The 21,152-nt window shown below is 38.6% G+C and overlaps 2 protein-coding genes across 3 annotated transcripts in view; both read right to left on the reverse strand.

Moving 5' to 3' along the window:
• Positions 1-1,164: 1,164 nt before the first annotated feature.
• On the reverse strand, positions 1,165-10,689 carry soul4 (heme-binding protein soul4). The gene is made up of 6 exons (XM_079889647.1): positions 10,609-10,689; positions 9,469-9,669; positions 9,296-9,387; positions 6,127-6,268; positions 3,593-3,776; positions 1,165-2,446 (listed from the first exon to the last, which is right to left on the reverse strand). Exons 2-6 carry the CDS (start codon positions 9,626-9,628, stop codon positions 2,272-2,274), a joined length of 753 nt encoding a protein of 250 aa, XP_079745773.1. The 5' UTR covers positions 9,629-9,669; positions 10,609-10,689; the 3' UTR covers positions 1,165-2,271.
• Positions 10,690-11,501: 812 nt separating this feature from the next.
• Positions 11,502-21,152, reverse strand: part of klc4 (kinesin light chain 4) — a 46,960-nt gene continuing 37,309 nt past the window's right edge. Inside the window, exons 14-16 of one of the 2 annotated variants that reach the window (XM_079889670.1) lie at positions 15,407-15,525; positions 15,206-15,269; positions 11,502-13,731 (exon numbers count right to left, since the gene is read on the reverse strand). In XM_079889670.1, coding sequence (XP_079745796.1) covers positions 13,651-13,731; positions 15,206-15,269; positions 15,407-15,525 — 264 coding nt within the window. In that variant the 3' untranslated portion in view covers positions 11,502-13,650. Of the gene's footprint in view, positions 13,732-15,205; positions 15,270-15,406; positions 15,526-18,041; positions 20,991-21,152 lie in introns of those variants that run through there. The other variant, XM_079889671.1, reaches the window with a different exon arrangement.

Genomic DNA, 21,152 nt, shown 5'->3' on the forward strand with positions numbered 1-21,152 from the left:
TTTTTGCCCAATATTTTTCATTTAAATGATATTATTTGCTACTGTACTGACACTTCCAAATATATCCTATATAATCCACATATGTTGAATTTATTTATTTAATTTTTTGGTCAATTTTTTACCCATAAACAAGAGTTTTCTACTCTTAATGTAGACTCATTTCTCAAATCTTTTTGGTTTAACCAGTAAAAATATGTGATAGATTCTTGAAACATTTAGAATTTTGAAAACATGAACATTACAATTTTTGTAATGATCGTATTGATAAGGTTCAGTTTTCCTAAGGTTTAGCTTTCCTCTGCTTATTGTTTTATTTATAAATGTATTCTATTTGTACTGTTTTTTCAAACTACATATAATTAAATGTGTTTTCATTTATTTTATTCATTTACAAACACACATGTATACTGGATCCATGTATTAGCTCTTAAAGTGACAGCACCCTAATTTTTCTGCTGCAGAAAATCACTCATTGCTCTTGACTGAATAACTTTTGTAACATTAATAAGGATTAATACATGTTATTTTAAAAAAGTGAAGACTATTTTACATTTGCTTGCTATATTCTGTGTCTCTACCTGAAAACTCAGCTCTAATTTACTGTAATTACGACATGACATTAACGCAGCATGTACATGTTTAGTGTTGCATTTCTGAAGTATTTACAGTACAAAAGGAAAAGGAAAAGGAAATGTTGCAATTGCGATTTCAATGTATGGAAAAGTTATGGAAAATGTAATAAAATGTTAAAAGCACATAACGTTAAAATGTAAATTTCTCTGGTTAATCTCTGCATACTGGCTTAGAATGGCAAATCCTTCATTGAGCCACATTTTGCAGGCGAAAGTATAGTTTAGTTAATATAGTTTAAACATGCTCATCACAAGTTTGGTCTTTTACTTTTCCAACACCTTCACAACAACTCACACACAATTAATTGTTTTTATTGGTATAAATGTATTTTGTAAATGTATATCTCTTTGTAAAGCAAGCTCCTGTTAATAATAAGCTCAGACAGTGCTCTATAAATAAACTTTTACAGTATTATTACAGTATTATTACAGACTTGAGGAGGAGAGTGCAAGTTTTAAAGTACTTTGACAAGGCAAAATCCATAATAGTACAAGCTAAGCCATCAATGTTACAAAAGCAAGGAGTCATGTAAAAATGTCAAAACAGTGCTTTAAAGAGTAATATGCTAAACACGTTGCGCTGATGTTACACACATGTTTGTACAACATTACAAAACACAACAATGAAATACACAAAGTAAAAGCAGTCACGTTATTGTAGTAATCGGATACAATACTGCTGCAAAGAGACATATATTTATCCAAAACCATGGCTGTGTGTAGCCAACCCACGCATGTCACCTTAGATCTGATCATGTGGTCCCATGCATTTGATGAAGGAAAAGCTGTGTTTAGATATACTATACTTGCAGACCGCATCTTAAGAAAAGAGATCAAGAACAAGCATACCCGTAAAAAAACACAATGCCACACTATTAATAACTGATTTAAACTGCACTACTAATATCAAAGTAACAATCTGATTGGCTCGTAAGATAAAAGCGTAGAAGTTTTAGTGCTCTGATTGTCTGGTAAATGGTTTGATAGTCAGTTACACAAAGTACAAAAAGATTGTATTTTACAATAGTCTTCCAACAACAGATTTTAAACGGCTACTTAAATATATGATAAGTCTTGAAACTTAATACCCAGCTGAAAATACATATATTTTATTAAATGGACTAAATAACTATGTTTCGAGCAACATATATCGCAAATAAGAAGCTGTAAAAGCCATTATTGGCTTTTATTGCACAATGCAATTTTAGGGCACTATGGAAAACCTAGAAACACTATTTAACAAACAAACAGAAATTGAACACGAAAGTAAATTCAAGTAGTGTAAAACATTTCAATCAAGCATAAAAGAGAGGAAGTGTAATGAATCGTCTTCAACCCCAAGTAGCACGAATGTTTTTTTGTATTCTTCAAGGTAAAAATAATGCCAGGGTGAAGTTTCACCACTGATATCTCTCAGCAATCCATGCGTTGACCCTGAAATCAACAGCAGGCTATGTACAGGGCTAATCTACGTGTAGAATCTATATCTGTTATATCTTTTTGTTTCCTCAATGATTAGAAACTAATGTTTTCTGCATCACACTCACAACAATACAAAAGGATAAAAGGGTTTTGATTATGACTAGCTCCACACAGGACATTCAGTGACTCGAAACGTCTCTACTGGCTTAAGAAATGTTCACGGGCCGCGGCGAATGAACCAGATCTCGTTCCTGCGCTGGGGCACGCCTGGATTCTCGTACGTGGCGACCATGTAGCGGTTCTGGAGGACGTCCCCGGAGTTGCCCAGAAGCTCCCAGAGGACGCTGATCTGGCGAGAGATGGTCTCCTCTGTTGTGGTCCCGTAAAACACCCTGGAACCAAAGAAACTTTCAACTAGAAGTTTGTTTCCAGAAGAAAATAGCGTCACAGTCCAGCTTGAGTAAGTTCAGTGATGTTTCATTTCTGTTGTAAAAAAGTTATTGGGCCCTATCGTGCACCCAGTGCAATTGACTTTGTACACCAACGCATGCATCATTCCTATTTTGCACCCGCGCACAGCGGACTTTTCCCTCCACAGACGCACGTCGGTAAATTAGGGAATGAACTTGCGGGGGCGGTTCAGTGAAAAGAGGCGGCGTGTTCCGGCACAAACGTTCCCTGGTGCTATTTTGCAGTTTCAGAAAACAATTCCTCCACTGACCAGGAGAAACCTCGTCTAAAGTCAGTGGCGCGTTGCGCATGTTATTCAGATGCTATTGTAAGGGTGCATGCTTGGCCATAATCAGTGTAGCGTGTGCACAACACACATACACTTCGCTCCTCATCTAAACACAGACGCAGCAGTTTTCATTTTTGCAAACCATTCAATATTACAAGGAAAAATATTCCACACGAGGGAAATCATTGTTGTGTCCATGAAGATGTGAAAAAATAGGCATAAATCTAGCTTACACATTTACCCAAATTATCATACGCCTGTTTAACCGAAGCTAATTTGTGTGTGTGTACAATGTCACTTCTCTGTGTTTTACGGCCCTGACGAGAACGTCGGTCTCCTCGGCTGTGAACCGCTCCTGGCAAATCCGCCGTTATAATAGGAATCCGCCATGGAACAAGCGCGCCTGCTCTTAAAGGGAATGTGAGATGACGCTCTGATTGGTTTATTTCACGTTACGCCCAAACCACACCTATGAGTAATGAAGCGACTTCAGACCAACACATTTTAGATTTGCGTCGGGCGCAAGAGTCATTTATCCCGCCGGTGTAATAGCAACAGCGCCCGAGATCCGCCCACAAAGTTACTTGTGTTTCGCGTTTGATACTTGCATTTCAGATCGTTAAAATAGGGCCCATTAACTTAATTTATATTTATATATATATATATATATATATATATATATATATATATATATATATATATATCCGCTCTGGAGAAAACCGTGATGTCATCGTCCAGCTCAGTTCAGTTCTCATTTAATGGTGTCAATGCAATTTAATATTTAAATGAAATGAAATACCTGGATATGACTCGGATGGTGTCCCGGTGGACGATGCTGATGTCCGGGTCTGTCGGCTGAGGCGGTCTGGCCTGGAACTCAGCAGGGAGATAGTACGCCGTCAACACATCCTTCATGAAGCTGGTGCCGTCGTCTGCCATCGTGACCTCATTCACAACAGGCACCGACATGCCGAGGTACCGTCCTGGAGACAGAGAGCCTCAACTGAGCAAACTGGGCTGAACAAGGTAGGACTGCATGTTTGGGCAAAACAATCATATTGTGATTATTTTGACCAAAAAAATTCAACTGCATCCGCGCTTTGAAGAAGAGTGATCGCACTTGAGTTATTAGAACCAAACTCAGACCTCTTTCAGCTGAGCCAAACCTGAACTGAAAAGAAACCACTTTTACATTCACACTGAGTGTCCCATCACACACGCGGAGCAATGCAGCGCCAAGCGCCATGCAGGTGTTCTGCTAGTTTCAGCCCGACGCAGTTATCATTTTCACGTCCTGCACCATTGTTTAAATAGCAAAAGCATTTGCGCCCATCTGTGGCCCATGGGCTGCTGGTCTGAAAACCAGGTGTGTGTTCAGGCGTATTGCTGGAGCGTTGCTATTATGAGGAACTGATATAGACTGAGCCGTTGACCAACTGAAACCTGCTCTAAAGTCAATGGCGCAGTATTTTTTTTGTTATTTAAAGAGCGCATTAGTAATATGAGCCTATAGGCGGGTCCACAACGCGCGTACACTCTGCTTATTACACACACACACTCTGCTTATTACACACACAGAGCAGCAGCACACAAACATGCCAAATATTACAAATAAAAGGATTACAATGTAAAAGATTATTATTGTGTACATGAAGATATGGTGGAATCCGGCTTGTCCAGTAGATGGTCTCGCTTTAACCACACACACACACACACACACACAGCTTTAACCTCACGCATGAGCAGATCTGTTTGCGCTCTGGAGACGTGTTCAGTCTTTCCGCTTGCAACTGGCTTTTAAAGGGAATGGGAGAAGAGACTCTGATTGATTTATTGCACGTTATGTCCAAAACACACCCATTACCCATTAAGAGAATAGGAACAACCCTTTTAGACCATTTTTCCCGTCATTAAACAAGCAAAAGCGGATTCAGACACGCCATAAGTGCACTTTAGACCATGCGCTTAGATCTTTAAAATATTGCCCTGAATCTGGACTCAAACTGTTTTTGGTCCACTTTAGTAATTTTGATTGAACTAATTATACAGCCTAAAGGTGCGGTCGTATATGCAGAATTTCGTCAAAACTGCGAGGGCAAAAAAGTCCATTGTCTATAATTGTCAATAGTGTAGAGATGCATGAAGCAAGCAGCTTTCCGTTTGTCTAAATCGTTGCTAAATCGGCATATGGATTATATTTCGCCCTCAAACTAATTGCGTGGATTCCTACTAGAGCTGGACGAAATATCTAAATATCGCAAATGTACATATCGCGATATGCATATTCCAGCGGCTTGCGATATCTGAATGATTTGAATAGGCTACTAAAAGTTTGTCTTGACTTGACTTGACTTGCTTGATGTTAAAAACAGTTATTAAGCACAATAAGCTGTGGAAAAAGACGGCTCTCAGACGGCATGCAATCCCGAATTCAGTTCTCTTTCAAGGCTTATTGCACTCAAACAGTCAAATACACACACAGTTATATCAAAATGCACGTCTTGGCGAGTGTAAACAGTCTGTTATGTCGAGTAGGGAAAGATATCGGATGTGTGTCAGTACGACCTGTGCGTTAGGTCTTAAAGGGACAGCAGCCTAATACAGTAAACCTGCTGTCTGTCAAACAACAGAAGAAACACAGAAAATCACTCACTGCTCTAGACTGAATAACTTTTGTAGCTTTAATATGAACCAATGTATATTTAATTCATGAGAAGACTATGCAGTGTTTTAGTTTCACATCTGATTTTTTCATTTCTGTATTGTTTCTTACTTGAATACGACCGTTAAACACATCTGATGTAGGCCTACCTGAAAAACTTAAAGCACTGTGTATTTCATTTTTAATTGTCCAATTGTTTGTAATTTGCCTCTTTGTTCTGATTTTTAATAACAAAGATGAATTAAATGAACAAAAATAACTAATCGTCCACCCCTAGTTTTACATGGATGTTTGTGATGTTAAGTTTTCAGGTTGATATAACTATATATTACCAAGTTGAGCAAAGAGTTGTTGGTATTTAAAAAAATGTTTTACACTGATGTTAAAAGATTACTTTTTATGTAATACTAAGCTAAAACACTTTCAGAGGTGGTAGTGATGCTTTCTTTTCCCAGAAAAAATGTGAAACCTATATATTGGTTATATGATTTTCACTTCTGAAATATATTTTAAAATAATTTAAATTGATTTTACACACTTAAAACTTTATTTCTTCAATATCGTGCAGCCATAATTCCTAATGAAAATGAATGGATTTTGCCCGTGAAAATTCATGCAAAGTACGCCGACCCTAGTGTACATGTAAAAAATTTATGTGTGTTTGTGTTCACCTGTTGAGTTCTCCTTGCAGATGAAGCGCATGAGCTTCATAAATGCATTGGAGATGCTTTGCTCATACAGCATTTCTGCTTTACTGACACATGCCCATTTTCCCGGAGGATACACTCTCTCCTCGTACAGCACCTCGCCGAGCTGCAACACATCGCAGTTCAGAAACACAATTACACTTTTTTATTATTAAAGGACAAACAAATGTCAATGATTCATGAGTACTAGGAAAAACAAGCTTATATATTTGCACTTCCGTAGCCTACACTACCCTTAAAAAGCTCGAGGTCGGTATCATTTATACTCTTCTGCTCAAAATACAGTGAAAACAGTCATATTGTGAAATATTAAGTAGTTTACTATTTGAATATATATATATATATACACTGCTCAAAAAAAATAAAGGAACACTTTGAAAACACATCAGATCTCAATGGGGAAAAATATCATGCTGGATATCTATACTAATATGGACTGGGTAATGTGTTATGAACGAAAGGATGCCACATCGTTTGATGGAAATGAAAATGATCAACCAACAGAGGATTGAATTCAAAGACACCCCGGAAATCTAAGTGAAAAAATGATGCAGCAGGCTTGTCAATTTTGCTGAAATTTCATTGCAGCAACTCAAAATGGTACTCAGTAGTTTGTATGGCCCCCACGTGCTTGTATGCATGCCTGACAACGTCGGGGCATGCTCCTAATGAGACGACGGATGATGTCCTGGGGTATTTCCTCCCAGATCTGGACCAGCGCATCACTGAGCTCCTGGACAGTCTGAGGTGCAACCAGGTGATGTCAGATGGACCGAAACACAATGTGCCAGAGGTGTTCTATTGGATGTAGGTCAGGTGAGCGTGGTGGCCCTTCAATGGTATCATTCCTTCATCCTCCAGGAACTGCCTGCATGCTCTCGCCACATGAGGCCGGGCATTGTTGTGCACCAGGAGGAACCCAGGACCCACTGCACCAGCATAGGGTCTGACAATGGATCCAAGGATTTCATCCCGATACCTAATGGCAGTCAGGGTGCCATTGTCTAGCCTGCAGAGGTCTGTGCGTCCCTCCATGGATATGCCTCCCCAGACCATCACTGACCCACCACCAAACCGGACATGCTGAACGATGTTACAGGCAGCATAACATTCTCCACGGCTTCTCCAGACCCTTTCCTGTCTGTCACGTGCTCAGGGTGAACCTGCTCTCATTTGTGAAAGCCACAGGGCACCAGTGGCGGACCTGCCAATTATGGTGTTCAATGGGAAATGCCAATCGAGCTCCCTGGTGCTGGGCAGTGAGCACAGGGCCCACTAGAGTACGTCGGGCCCTCAGGCCACCCTCATGAAGTCTGTTTCTGATTGTTTGGTCAGAGACATTCACACCAGTGGCCTGCTGGAGGTCATTTTGTAGGGCTCTGGCAGTGCTCATCATGTTCCTCCTCGCACAAAAGAGCAGATACCGGTCCTGCTGATGGGTTAAGGAACTTCTACGGCCCTGTCCACCTCTCCTAGAGTAGCTGTCTGTCTTCCTGGAATCTCCTCCATGCTCTTGAGACTGTGCTGGGAGACACAGCAAACCTTCTGGCAATGGCACGTATTGATGAGCCATCCTGAAGGAGCTGGACTGCCTGCGCAACCTCTGTAGGGTCCAGGTATCGCCTCATGCTACCAGTAGTGACACTGACCCTAGCCAAATGCAAAACTGGTGAAAAACAGTCCGAAAAGATGAGTAGGGAAAAAATGTCAGTGGCCTCCACCTGTAAAACCATTCCTGTTTTGGGGGTTGTCTCACTGTTGCCCATCTATTGCACCTGCTGTTAATGTCATTAACACTAAAGCAGCTGAAACTGATTACCAACCCCCTCTGTTACTTAACTGACCAGATCAATATCCCAGGAGTTTAACTGACTTGATGCTATTCTCTGATTAAAAAGTGTTCCCTTTATTTTTTTGAGCAGTGTATATATATATATATAAAGGGAAAAATAAAGGGAACACTTTTTAATCAGAGAATAGCATCAAGTCAGTTAAACTCCTGGGATATTGATCTGGTCAGTTAAGTAACAGAGGGGGTTGGTAATATATATATTAATGTATTCCTGTGATCAAAGCTGATTTTTCAGCATCATTACTCCAGTCTTCAGTGTCACATGATCCTTCAGAAATCACTCTAATATGAGGATTTGATGAAACATTTCTGATTATTAACAAGTGTTGAAAACAGCTGAGCTGCTTCAGTAACATCAGTAATACTTTACAATAAGTTTATCTATTAATTAACATTCATTAATGCACTAACATTAATAAACAATGAGCAATACATCTGTTACAGTGTGTATTAATCTCTACTGTAAAAATACAGTACATCAGTTCATGTTATCTCAGTTCCATTAAATAATATTAACAGATACAACCTTTGATTTTGATAATCTGTTGAAATTAACATTAGCTCAGATTAATAAATGCTCTAGAACTAATGTAGTTAACTAATGTTAACAAATGAAACCTTTACCAAACAAATCATACTGACCCCAAACTTTTGTATTAAGAAATTATTTTGGATTATTCACATATTTATTTACATTTTAGTGAATATATCAGCATTTTCAGATGCACTTCCATGTCAAATACTGATGATTATAAATATCTGAACAAGATTTAAGAATCCAAGATGGCTCAAAACTGATTTATTCTGTCATCACACATGTATTTATCAAAATAACCTCTTCTTTGTGCCAGAACACAGCAGTAATGTTTCTTTTAATGAGGCTTATATTTCTGTTTTTATTGAGCGTTGGTTTCAGAGGACAGCGATAACTATGATGATAACTATATTAGCATCCTGACCGTTGTGCTGCAGCTTTAAATGCTCAAGCTCTTTAAAGCAGGATGGACTCTGATTGGCTGTCCATGTTTTTATCGTTCATCATCTGGAAAACAAATTATATTTAGAAAGATTTTTAGAGCTATATCTTTATCGTTATTATTATAGTTATCGTCCTTGGTGTGAACGGGCCTTTAATGTCATAATTCTGATAAAATTCAGATTAAAACATTCTAGTGATCCTCTCTGATTCCTTTCAAAGTGTAAATGTTGCTACTCTCCTAACCTCCAGTGGTGGGACATGTTTCGTCCCATGTTTGGAGAAGCAGTGATGAGCGCTTTTACCTTCTCGTGTCTGGAGACGGTGACGAAAGGCACTTGCTCTCGTTCGGAGGTCTCGTTCCTCCTCGTCATCTCCTCAATGGGTCCTCTCATCTCTATACAAAAACCAGATTAGATTCTCTCATGATCTGACAGAAGGAAACCAGTCCGGCGGGCAGTGGGACAGTGTGTCGTACCTCTGGGAACAGTCACGTGATGTGTCCTTCCTACGGCCTGCCAGTGGGCGTACATTCGGTCCTGCTCCTCGTCAGCCATTGGTTCAGAGCTGTCTGTGATGTCATCATCCACCTGCTCATCATCCAGTCCGTCAAGATCCTCAATAGAGATCAGAGCCATTGTCCAAAATGGCACAGCGAGCGACTGCGAATCGGGAAGCTCTAAAGACAGAAAACAAACTCAGTTATTAAACAGATTCTCTCATATAAAGCGAGGCATATTGGTTTTCAATATTAAATCATCAATCTGCCAGTGTTAACTTGCTCTTGACTTGGTGTATAGACATATATATATACACACAGACACACATATAGGCCTTACATATATATTATACGTTTTTCCCTTTCCATTACTGTTAAGCTGTCATTGCTGACGCACTATGTTATGTTATGTTATGTTATGTTATGTTATGCTTTACTGCTTTCTATTTTTATCCATGTGTTATTGTTGTTTTTTAGTCATTTTGTTGTAAAGCACATTGGTGAACTCTGGTTGTAGTAAATAAAGCTATATTATATAAATAAAATTGCCATTGTCCCTACCATATCATGAAGTGTGTGCATGATCAGTCTTAATTACTGATAGCACACTAGGAAGTGCCAACTATGGGTTCCTCTTGTTTTGACCCCATAATACACCAGTGTGGCTGTTCAGCTCCCTAAAGATTTGACATATATTTCACTGCACCCACACGGGTGACTTGGTGGATTACAAATCATGTTTTAATCAGCAATCATGAGAACAGAAAGCATAAATACGAAATAAACAAACGGCGGTGCTAAGTTTCAAAAACACAAGTGATGTGAAACGATTGTCGAGTAAATGACACTGGGATGTGCAACAGCGCGTGATTTCAGAAGGACGACAAACTGGGAAAAACGGGTTTGCACGCATACACTTGTTGAATGTCCTTTATAATTATTGATATTTAGCACCCAGCTTGCCCAGTAGGCGGAAATACACATTATTTTAAAAACAATGACGCCCGGCGCAAATATCACACACGTCAAACACTTCCGATACATCAAACCGATGGTCTATGTTGTAATCTAATATTTAACGCAACGTATTATAACGATAATAAAGAATGACCTACTTACCCAGCAGACACAACAACAAGCGCACGACAGCTTAAGCGCTGGGGATTGCAGAGCGTCTCACTGCGCATGCGCGGAGGAGTGTCCAACCGTGCGCTGCTCTCATGTTTGCAAACACCATTTTAAACTAGCCCAATGAAAAATAGGCATTTGACCACATCCCAAATTGATCAATAAAATACCTATTTTGCAGTCAATGTTCTATAAAAAGAAAACCACTATCGTAGTGATCATAAACAGCTCAAACGCTCTCTACCAGTGGCCCTACTAATTAAAGGGATAGTTCACCCAAAAATGAACTGTCATTAATTACTCACCCGATCATGTCGTTCCAAACCCGTAAGACTTCTGTTCATCTTCAGAACACAAATGAAGATATTTTAATGAAATCTGAGCGATTTCTGTCCCTGTGTTGACAGCTACGCAACTACCACTTTGACGCCTCAAAGATCATAAACAGATCGTAAACGTAATCCATATGAATTGAGCGGTTTAGTCCAAATTTTCTGGAGAGACTCGATCACTTTATTTGAGGAACAGATTGAATTTAATCTTTTATTCACATATTATCAACTCACACATCAGTTGTGGTAAATGGAAGATCAAGCAGGCTAGAAGTGTTGGGGTAATGTTTGGAGTAACGCGAGTTACAATTATTACACGAGTTACATGTAATCGGATTACTTTTTTTCCTAGTGAAGTATTACTTTTATATTTACAAGAAAATATCTGAGTTTTCTTTTCAAATGAGTAATGCAAGTTACTTTGTTTTCCCATTTATTGACACAGTTTCATTGTTATAACTTAATATTATCTTGCTAAAAGTCAGATGTAACAAGGATATGTTCAATGTTTTGAGCAAAACAAGCATTGACATAGCAAAAAGAAATGCTCATTGTATGATTTTATTGAAATTCTTTATTTCAATCAAGCCAAATCAGACAGTCGAAGCATCTACATTTTGCCCAGCAAGTGACTCTCAAATCATATTTAGATGTTTATGCAAAAACAAATCACATCGAGAAGTCCATGGACACTGAAGCATGAAATGATTGGAAATAACCAAGTACTCTTCAACAATAAAACTGGCAGTTGAGTAACACATGTGGGCTGTAAAGCTCGGACATGGTTTTGTAGTGCAAATAACAAACCAATAAAAGTAAGATCCATATATTCAAATTCCATATATACAGATTCCATATATATTCAAGATTTTAATTTGCGCTTTCAATTTGAAAAAAATGACAAGGTGGTTGTTTATAAAACTTGCACAGAGTAAACAAACGATACGTTACACAGGCAGTTACAGACTCAGGGGTACTGCCTATAAATTAGGACATATTCATAACATAATGACTGAAGTAAAATGATTGATGTGCATGACTGCTGAATCAGGTCAGGAGGAACACAACACCTCTCCGGAGCTCTGTCTGAACAATGCCCGTGCACTGGGTTTCTTTGTCACGGGAGGTCGAATTTCACTGCTAAATATGTGTCAAAGGATATTAAATACCTGAGAGAATAAGCCAGGTGGATTTCTGGTCTTTCCCACTAGGGTTAAAATCACTCATTACATAATTCAAATCTGTACAGACAAAGCCTCCCATACAGCAGCCATCACACTCCAGTGTTTTCAACGTAAAATATTGTTTTGCAAGTAATATTTAGGCAGTTAAAAAAAGTAAAATTTGTGAAATATATAGTCGCAATTCCGAGAAAAAAGTTAAAATTGCGAGATATAAACTAATAATTGCAAAAAACTTGGTACTGTGATGTAAACTTGTAATTGTGAGAAAAAGTCAGAATTGTGATATAAACTCAAAATTGCAAGAATAATGTCTGAATTCCAAGATATAAACTCGTAATTGCAAGAAAAAAGTAAAAATTCTGAGACACAAACTTGCAATTGGTAGAAAAATGTCAGAATTGTGTTAGAAACTCGCAATTGCGAGAGAAAAGTCACAATTGTGATATAAATCTGAATTGTGAGATATGAACTCCTAATTGCAAGGAAAAAGTCAGAATTGTAATAAAATTTCGCAACTGTGTGAAAAAGTCAGAAGTGTGAGATTTAAATTCATAACTGTGAGAAAAAAAAGTTTGAATTGTGATATAAATTCGCAATTGTGAGAAAAAAGTCCGAAATGTGAGCTGACTTTCTCTCAGAAATGCTGGTTTCAAAATCTCACAATTTTGATTTTGCAATTTTTTATCTCACAATTCTGAGAAAAAGATTTGCAAGATTAAATTGTGAGATTGTATCTTAGAAAAAGCTCACAATTTTGTAATCTTGTAATTGCGACTTTATATCTCACAATTATGAATTTTTGCTTTAGAATTGTGAGAAAATTCTAATAAATTCGCAATTGTGAGAAAAAAGTAAGAATTGCGAAATACAAAACCATTCTTTAACAAAAATCATTCTATATTTAATTCATACTGACTATGCAGTGTTTTATTTTTACATTTGATTATTCAAATTTCTATAGTATTTTGTACCTGAATACTACACTAGATAGATCTTCCTGTAAAATTTAAAGCACTGTTTATTTAATTTCATTGTCACGATGCAAAAAGGCACCATAAAAGTAGTGCATATGACGCGTACAATATTGTGTACAAGTCTTATTCCACACAGGCTACTGCAGAGGGAAAGATTATCAATGAACTTCTTCACCCTCGGGGAAGACATGCATTTTGGTCTGTACGGCATGACTTTAGTGCTCAAGTTTTATTGGCTACTTTAATGGAGTTTTTGTTGTTGTTTTAGAGTTTGGCAGCACCCATCTCCATTCACTTACACTGTACAGAAAAGAGCTGTGTGAACATAGATCAACTTGTGGTCCACATGAGAGTGAGTACATGACGAGTTTTCATTTAAGGATGCACTATTCCTTGAAGAAAGTGAAACATGCGTGATTTATATGAGTGTGTGAGAGAATGCTAAAAACATTCATGATTAAAAGCACATGAACCAAAGCTTCCAACATACACAAATCTCAAGAGTCTAGTGATAAATGAGCCAGAACACACATGTATTTTTCATTAGTCTGTGCTTTTGTAGAGCTCCACTGTGCTTGAGCTCAGAGGTCTGCTGTTTCTCAGAGTCCTCACGGCCCCCGAACCCTGTGAAGGACAACCAACAAATCAACATGACTTCATTCATCTTACGCGTCAACCCAACCTGATCTCACTGCAACCTTCAGCTGTGTTACGAACTGGCCATTTCATATGAATTCGTACATTGTGAATCATGCAAAAATTAGGGTTGTGAAACGATTAATCGCGATTAATCGCATCCAAAATAAAAGTTTGTGTTCACATAATATATGTGTGTGTACTGTGCATAATTATTTTGTATATATAAATATACAAATGCATACAAATGCATGTGTGTCTATTTATATATACAAAATAATTATGCACAGTACACACATATATTCACAGAACACAAACTTTTATTTTGGATGCAATTAATCGCGATTAATCGTTTCACAGCCCTAAAAATATTAGCAAAAAAGTTAGCATGAAAGTCCACCCCTAAGCATACCCGTCACTGGGGCGTATAAGCAGATTGTATGAATTCAAACGAATTAGCCACCAAAATTAAAAATAGTTACGAATTTCCATGAGATTGTGCTGTCAACTTAGCTAACAGGGAACATTCCCAGAACTTAAGCTAACTTTCTGGTAAGATTCCCTCAAGGTTCTGAACAAACGTTCTTCCAGTAACATTAATAAAACATTCGTTCAACGTTATCTGGTCTTTAATAATGTTCTCAAAACGTTAGCACAAAACGTTATTTATACAACGTTCCTTTAGCAATTTTTTCTGAAATGTTTTAGTAATGTTTTTTAAATGTTACTACTTGTTTCAGAACGTTCAGAGAACATTCAAAAGTAACGTTCCCATAATGTTCGAAGAATGATACAATGGAATGTTTCCTTAAAGGTGCAGTGTGTAATATCGACAGCTAGTGGTTGAAATGGGTATTGCAGTCAAAATACGCAATATTGGAGAGGGATCCAATCCCTCCTCCTCAGACTCGACGCTCACAGGGTTGCCAGATTTAGGACACGCAACAGGAGTGCAATTGGCAACGGAAGGCCACAAAGTCTTACACTGGAAGTTGATGAGTTGATTTATCCACGTTTGCCGTATTTAAGCGTAGAATCTGCGATCTCTGACTTAGTTTTTTTACTGGCTTCCTTGGCTGCAATACGCTGTGTGTTTGACCAACTGACAACCCAGGGTGTTGAAATACTATTGGGCAGTGGACGGGGTCACAGAAAAAACGCACATTTCAAAGTAGAATAACTGGCTGTAGTATTGTTTTTCAGAGAAACAAGTATGTTCATTCATGATTCCTAAACCTCTGAAAACATATTACTGTATTTATGTGCTTTAGTACAGCCAAAAAAAATTACATAGTGTAACTTTAACGTTCGCATAACCAAGAATTTTTTTTTTTAAACATTAAAAATCAGATGTTTTGAACGTTCAGTGAACATTCAGAAATAACGTTTTCATAACTCACGTTAGCTAACCGTTCTTAGATCATATTTTATGTTACCGGGGATCCTCCCTAAATCATCTCACCTGAAAAGAGTCATCTTCATCTCCATTACTGTTCAGGTAGCCGAGGGACGCGGCTCTCTTCATACTGTGTGGGAAGAAAAATAACTCAGTCATTACATTTACATAATAACCCTTCATAGGAATCAGGCAGTAAAGTATGGGTTTAAAAATCATCACCGGTACAATATAACATTGATTGATCACTGTGTTAGTGTGTCTCACTTTGAGTTGCGAGGTTCTGGTGGCATCGTTCCCTGGATCTTCTTCACCAGCATCTCACTGCTTCTGCGCAGGACTTCCCTGAGCTTACCGAAAGAGCCGCTTCTCCTGAGAGTCCCATCCTGAACACACACACACACAATCTCACGTTATAACCTTTGTTATATTTTGGATGAAAACAAGTATGGAGGTTTTTCCTAATTTTTTTTTTTCATGGAATAATGTAGTATTTATTATATATGATCTATCGGTGCACACCATTATTTTTTTAATTCATGTTCCTGGTAATCTTGAATCAGAATAACTCTTGCAGCATCTCTTCTCTTCTCTGATGACGAGGGCGGGGCTATAGCCTGTCACTCACATGAGATCCACCAATAGCAAACCACAACCATCCAATCAACTCCCCACAGACAAAATCAAGCCCCGCCCACATTTGTTCTTTAGGCGGGACATTTTTTCTTCGCCGTTTCGGTGATGTGAAGATTGATATTTGCCATCAGAACACACAATGTGGAAAGATTTGATGATAATGATGCTAAGTTGCTTCTTTTTTGGACAGGAAATGGAATTAATTATTGTGTTGACCACTCTCTAAAACTCATTAGTATCTGTGTAATTTACAAAAAGCTCAGGTACTATCATGCTGATCCTCGTCAATAGATGGCAGCGCAGCGTCTAACACCTAAATTTGCATGAAAAACAGGGATGCTAACATTAGCTAAAGAAATACTGAATGCACTTAAAGGTGCAGTAAGCGATTTCTGAGAAACACCGGGCCTGTCTAAATACCCACACTTGCGGTTTTTGCACTTGACCTACTTATATGACGTATTTCCGGAGCTTGGCCAAAGTGGGCTTGAAGACCGCAAGTGATTTAAGATTTCTTGTTTACTCAGGGGGACACACTTAATCACTGCCTGATAGTGGTGCTTCATTTTCAAACGTTTTACAAACTTTATATATTCTCTGCAGTCTCTGCACCAATAAAATGTGCAACACTTTTTACAAACAAATTATGTAACATCTCACTCTCTCTCCTCCCCCATCATGAGTGGACATGCCCCAACTGCTGATTGGCTCACTCTCTCTCCTCCCCCATCATGAGTGGACACGTCCCTACTGCTGATTGGCTCACTCTCTCTCCTCCCCCATCATGAGTGGACACGTCCCCCTACTGCTGATTGGCTCGCTCTCTCTCCTCCCCCATCATGAGTGGACACGTCCCCCTACTGCTGATTGGCTCACTCTCTCTCCTCCCCCATCATGAGTGGACACGTCCCCCTACTGCTGATTGGCTCGCTCTCTCTCCTCCCCCATCATGAGTGGACACGCCCCCTATTGCTGATTGGCTCACTCTCTCTCCTCCCCCATCATGAGTGGACACGCCCCTACTGCTGATTGGCTCTGTCTCCTCCCCCATCATGAGGGGACACGTCCCCTACTACTGATTGGCTCACTCTCTCTCCTCCCCCATCATGAGTGAACACGCCCCTACTGCTGATTGGCTCTGTCTCCCCCTCATCATGAGTGAACACGCCCCCTACTGCTGATTGGCTCACTCTCTCTCCTCCCCCATCATGAGTGGACACGTCCCCCTACTGCTGATTGGCTCGCTCTCTCTCCTCCCCCATCATGAGTGGACACGCCCCCTATTGCTGATTGGCTCACTTTCTCTCCTCCCCCATCATGAGTGGACACGCCCCCTACTGCTGATTGTCTCTGTCTCCTCCCCCATCATGAATGGACACTCCCCTACTGCTGATTGGCTCTGTCTCCTCCCCCATCATGAATGGACACTCCCCTACTGCTGATTGGCTACAAGTGTGCTGTGCCGCTCAGCTCGATCCACTTTCAACAGAAATCGCTAACTGCACCTTTAAGTTTGTAAATACGACAATTATTGTCTTTTAAATTATGTGACATATACTGGTACAGTAAATTAACAAAGCTATTGATTGTAAAATGAAATGCTTCTTATTCTTTAACCACTCATAGCGTACTAGCTTGGCAAACCTTTAGCATTTTCAGTAGATATTGGGTAGGTGATAATCTCCCAAAAAAAAAAAAACCGGCCAAATCTTGGCTGATTTGTCAATTACCAATGTAAAGTGGTAAACGTGTTAAAAGTGCCTTATATCAGAAACGAGCTGGACCACTGCAGTGTAGCTCTGAGCCCAGCAGAGGGCAGAACATGTTTGTATTGGCAGACGCACCACTGCACCACTCTCAGGTTATGCAACTAGGGTTTACCAGGTTAACTATAGCATCACTGCTGTATTGTCGAAGGGGAAATCCAATACACTGAGTTGAGTATTAAATCCATGCGATCTGAGATAAGCATTGCCGTTTTGAAGTTGTCCGGCAGAAATTAGCTATGCAAACAGTCTTTAATGAAATGCTAAATCCAACATCAAGATAAGATGGAAAGGTTTTAGATGCCCCTTGAGTCCTGAAATGACCCCACACTCTTTCTACTTTAATCCATTCTCAGTGCTGTCACGGTGAAGAAAACGGAGGCAAACGCCAGCTGTGTGATGACTGCCAGTGACAGAAACTAGGTCACAGTGTGGTGAATGGCTCCAATAAAACATTCACGTATAATTTCCATTTATGCACACAGAGAGAGAGCCCAGGCCACTAATTCCAAGTCTTTATTGGGTCATATGAGGTTAATGAAGACGTACATTACTGTGCAGAAAGAGCCACATATATATATTTATACACACACACACGCACACACACACACACACAGTTGAAACATCCCATGAATCTGCAGCGAGGCCTTGAATTCTACAGCCACACTAAGTCACGAAGCCTGACTGATCTGCGGTATGGCATGAGGGGAATGGTAAACACATGCAGAAATACATTTAGGTTTGTTTAAACAACAACGATGTACTATAAACGGAAACGTTTTTGCTTTGCATTTTTCGCGTAAAGACGACAACGTTGTCAAAGTGATCCCCGATCAAAAACGACTAAAAACGCTGTATTATTCATGCCAGGCCAGTAGGTGGCGATGCCACTTCGTAAAGAAACACTATAGACTGAACATGTGCATGCGCATGACGTCAGCGTTTTCACAGATTCACGTTTTTGTAGTTTACTTTGAAACCCTTTTTCAAAAGTTTGTGTTTTTAGCCCCTTAAAACGCTGTTGTCGTGTAAATGAACGGCCAAAACGCATTAAAAAGTTTTCAACGGAATTGCAAAAAATAACTTGATTTTCTGAGGAAAATGTGATTGTAAAACTCGCTGCCTCTACTGTTGTCTTTGCCAACACAAAAGCCTACGATGAATGAGTTTAGACTACTTGACACATAACCAAAATAACATAACCACTTTTCCTATCCAATTCTGTCTTCAAAATAATAATAAAAAGACTTAATGTATAAGTGCAAACACATTACATCGTGTTGGGACCAAATCTGCTTTATAACAGCGTGGGGTCCAAAAGTTTCAGACCATACAACCTGGGAATGTAGATATAAATGTAACACAAAGAAAAGATATTAAATAAAATAAAGATATAATTAAGATTCTGCATTCAAATTCATGTTAATTTTCCAGTTTAACCGTACACTCAAATTGTAACGCTGATAATATAATTTGTAAAATAAAATGAAACGATGTATTCTCTTGACAAAGAATGTCTCAGGCTTTTGGGCCGCGCTGTGTTTCTACATACACTTTCATTTTGCTATGTGTTGCAGATTAAAAGTTAATATATCTGTGAGTGGGGCTGAACTGGGTATATATTAACACAAATCTGCTGAATAACATTTCATAACAGGACATGTGATAGATCTGCTTTGTTCTGTAGTTTGTATAGTCACACGTTATATCACAGTGTTCATGTTATAGTGTATTAAAGTCAAGTCTTTTTTTTATATATAGTGCTTTTCACAATGGACATTGTTTCCTCAAGGTTATAATTTAGCAGTTCATTTAAAAGAAATTGTGTACATTTATTTGTGTGTAAACCCATGGTTATTACTGATTAATACTTCTGAACTATATGAACTCGGTGTGGGATATTGGTAAAACTTTCAATTTATTATAAGTAACTTAACACATGTGACACTGACACTGTAATTTAAAGCGTTAGTTGTGAGGTAACTGTAAAACAGTAACACAAAATGAATCTCACAAAGTAATGTATTTCACTCCTAGATCAAAGGCAAGAAATTAGATTTTATATAATACAGCGGCACAATCCGGTACTGTATAAAATGATCATAAATTAAATGTAGTACAAAAATACTACGCTTATACTACCGGTCAAAAGTCTGGGGTCTGTAAGACTTTTCAAATAAGAAAATAATACTTTTCTTCAGGAAGGATGCATTAAATTGATCAAAAGTAAAGACAGTAAAGACTTTTACATTGTAACAAAACAAAAAATCTATTACAAATAAATGCTGATTTTTTTAACTATTTGTTCATCAAAGAATACTATATATATATATGAAGAATTCTGAAATACTGCATATATATATTTATAATGATCAAAATTGTTTCTTGAGCATCAAATCCTCATATTAGAGTGATTTCTGAAGGATCATGTGACTCTGAAGACTGGAGTAATGATGCTGAAAATTCAGCTTTGATCACAGGAATAAATTACACTTTACTATATATTCACATAGAAAACAGCCATTTTAAATTGTAATAATATTTTACAATACTAAAATGTACATTTCCAGAAGAAAATGTGAAGTGGTGCTTTCAGTGGCAAAATTCGCCACTGGTCAGATGCTAACACAAATATCATGGTTGTGATACCATGATATACCACGTTTAGGCATTATTTACCACGATTTACCATGTTTCTAAGATTTGCCACATTCCAACATGATTTACTATGATTAACATGTTGTTAGAATGATGCTAGCATGATGAGCATGTTGCTAGCATGCTTTTAACAAGATGCTAGCATGATTAGCATTTTGCTAGCATGTTTTTAGCTAGGTGCTAACATGATTAGCATGATGCTAGCTTGACTGAAAATGCAGCATTGGTGAGCAGAAGAGACTCCCTTTAAAAATATTGTTTAAATCTTACTGACCCCAAACTTTTGAACAGTAGTGTATATAAATACCATTTAAACCATTTATAATTTTTTAATTATTATATTACTTTGGGAAATCTTGCCAACACAACATTGAGAATTTGGGGTGAAATGTGCGTAGCTGTCATCAAAATATAATGCTGTCTTTTGACTTGTCCCGTTCACGATGAGAATTCACTCTGCTAATCCCACAGGTGTGTTTCACTGAGGTTGTAGATTACAGTTAATAAATCAGTGTTATACAGTTAACAGTGTAGGCATGAAAACAGACAACGCAGAGAACAAGCAGGAATGAGCGAACGAGGGATCAGTGTGTGGAAGAGAGGGGGAAAGCGAGGCCAAGAATACACAGGGAGGGGAAGTAAGATGATATCCCATCAGCCCTAGCAAACAGTCAGAGCTGTGCTGGACTCCATCCGGCGGAGAGGAAGAGGCACAGGGATCCATTTAGATCAGGCAGATGCAATTTGATTTGTTGTAAGAGCAGAGAGAGGAAGATGATGAGAGCTTAGGCCTAATGCAGAGAGAGAGAGAGAGAGAGAGAGAGAGACAGACACACACAGAGAGAGAGAGAGAGAGAGAGAGAGAGGACACAAAAGCACAAATGAGACAGGAACATCAGGAGGAAATCACTGAAAAGCAAGTAAAGGTAGTGTGTCTGTCCATAAAGGCGCAT

The sequence above is a fragment of the Squalius cephalus genome, assembly GCF_949319135.1.
Source record: "Squalius cephalus genome assembly, chromosome: 13".
Lineage (NCBI taxonomy): Eukaryota > Metazoa > Chordata > Actinopteri > Cypriniformes > Leuciscidae > Squalius > Squalius cephalus.